General features: G+C 50.4%; 1 protein-coding gene across 1 annotated transcript; it reads right to left on the reverse strand.

Annotated features, from left to right (window-relative positions):
* Positions 1-1,278: 1,278 nt before the first annotated feature.
* On the reverse strand, positions 1,279-2,208 carry LOC141041189 (uncharacterized). Its single transcript, XM_073507309.1, has one exon. The coding sequence runs from the start codon at positions 2,206-2,208 to the stop codon at positions 1,279-1,281; it is 930 nt and encodes a 309-aa protein (XP_073363410.1).
* Between the last annotated feature and the right edge of the window lie 233 nt (positions 2,209-2,441).

Genomic DNA, 2,441 nt, shown 5'->3' on the forward strand with positions numbered 1-2,441 from the left:
ACCTTAGAGTCACCCGCCCAGAGGGGCCGGGTTACCCATAATGATCATCGCCTGAAGCCCGGCACCAAGCTTGAAGACGGCGGGCCAAAGATGGGCTTAAGACCCGGAGATGGTTTAAGGCCCGTAGTTACAATCGTTATTATGGTAGAACTTGTAGTGTAAGGCAAGAATAGTTGAGAGTCCGAGCCGGACACTCTTATGAGCCGGCCGGGACTCTGAGAGCTGCTGGGCGTCAACCTCTTTATATAAAGGGACGACCCGGCGGCGGTTTAGGGACAAGAAAGATCTCATCGAGAGCCAGGCATAGCAATCAAGCTCCCTGCTCATCAAAACCCTAATCAATACCACCTCAACTGGACGTAGGCTTTTACCTTCACCGTAAGGGGCCGAACCAGTATAACCCTCGTTTTCCTTGTCCCGCTTAACCCCTTTAAGCTTCCTAGTTGCGATGGCTCCACGACAAAGTCCTAGCTCGAGGACATCTGCCGTGACAATTCCACGACAGGTCGATAATCTACAACCATCTGATCTGTACCATCCTTCTTCTTAACGAAGAGGACGGGACAAGCCCATGGAGACAAACTAGGATGGATGAAACCCTTTTCAAGGACTCATCGAGTTGTTTCTTAAGCTCGGCTAGTTCTAGTGGTGCCATCTTATAGGGTCTTCCAGAAATTGGGATAGTTCCTGGAATAAGATCTATCACGAACTCGACATCTCTGTCAGGTGGAACACCTGGCAATTCGTCTGGAAAGACATCCGGAAAGTCACGGACTACCGGAACGTCTTCGAGGTCTGGCAAAGCACTGGCATTAAGAGCATATAGCCGTCGCTTGGCTACTCGGGTCAAGACATTGACTATGTTTCTCGAAGGATGTGTAAGTTGAACAGTCCTAGAGAAACAATCGATCTTGGCATGATGGGATGACATCCAGTCCATACCCAATATGATCTTAATATCCAAAGATTTGAGAGCTATCAATGATGCAAGGAAAACAAGTCTGTCAACTTGAATTTCATTTACATGGCTTACTCTAGAAGTTTGCCATTTGGATCCCGGGGTTTGAATTACCATGGAGGTGGGAATATCACAAAATATGGTGTTATGCAGACGAGCATAGCTTTCGGATATCAATGAATGAGATGCTCCAGTATCGAAAAGAACAGATGCCGGGTGGCAATTAACAAGGAGCGTACCGAGAACGACGTTAGGATCTTCCTGAGCCTCCTCAGCTGAGAGACAGTTCACATGGCCACGTGCAGCGGTGGCCAGCTTGGCTAGTACACCTTCCCTGTTGGCTTGCCACGGCCAATGGCCATTCCAGACTGGTCGGGATTGGTCTGGGGACACTCTCGCATGTAGTGGCCCGGTTCTCCACACTTGAAACACGTCATAGAGATGGTGCGTGGAGGAGCATTGTTGGTTGGTCCACCATAGGGCTTGGCTGGTGCATACTGCTGAACTGGGTGAGGCGCCTGATAAGATGGCCTCGGTGTGAACCTGGGTGGCAGGGCAGTGTTAGGCACCCACACACGGCGGTTCTGAGGGCCAGAACCGGATGAGGAACCAGTGTCACGGCCATGCTTGCGTGTTGCTTCGAAATCAGTCTGACCTGTCTCAGCACTGATGGCCTTGTTCACAAGCTTCTGGAAGGAAGTGCATTCATGCAGACGGAGATCACGGTGAAGCTCGGGGCTAAGTCCCTTGCGGAACCTTGCCTGCTTCTTGGCATCGGTGGAAACTTCCTCAGTTGCATAGTGTGCTAGGTTACCGAACTCCCTGCTGTATGCATCCACAGAGAGTCTACCTTGGGTGAAACTGCAGAACTCCTCACACTTACGGTCCATAAGACCCTCCGGAATGTGATGTTCGCGGAAAGCCTCACTAAATTCTGACCAAGTAGTGACATGGCCAGCTGGGCGCATGGCTTCATTCTCCCACCAGAGACTGGCGGGGCCTTCAAGATGATAGGCAGCAAAAGTGACCTTATCAGCCTCAGCTACGAGTGCAGAACGTAGCTTGTGAGTAATGCTGCGAAGCCAGTCATCGGCGTCGAGGGGCTCGACGGAGTGATGGAAAGTGGGTGGATGTAACTTGATGAAGTCACTGAGCGACACCAAGTTATTCCTCTGATGCAGAGCTGTGTTCTGTTCGATGCGCTCCAACAAACGGTTGTTCTCCCGCTTGTTTCTCTCAGCCTCCAGCATGACCTCAGCCAGAGAAGGAGGATGAGGCAGGTTTGCATCTGTCACGCCCAATATGCGACCCTATCCGAGAGGAACTCGAAGGTCCCACCAAGGATAGACCCGCATATTGAAACGCTTTTGCAAGGTGGATATCATTACATCAACATTACATAATAGATGGGGATACATACAAAAGGCATACAATGCCGCATGAATACATCAATACATCATACACAAGATCAACATCCGGCTAC

The sequence above is a fragment of the Aegilops tauschii genome, chromosome 2 (assembly GCF_002575655.3).
Source record: "Aegilops tauschii subsp. strangulata cultivar AL8/78 chromosome 2, Aet v6.0, whole genome shotgun sequence".
Taxonomy (NCBI): Eukaryota; Viridiplantae; Streptophyta; class Magnoliopsida; order Poales; family Poaceae; genus Aegilops; species Aegilops tauschii.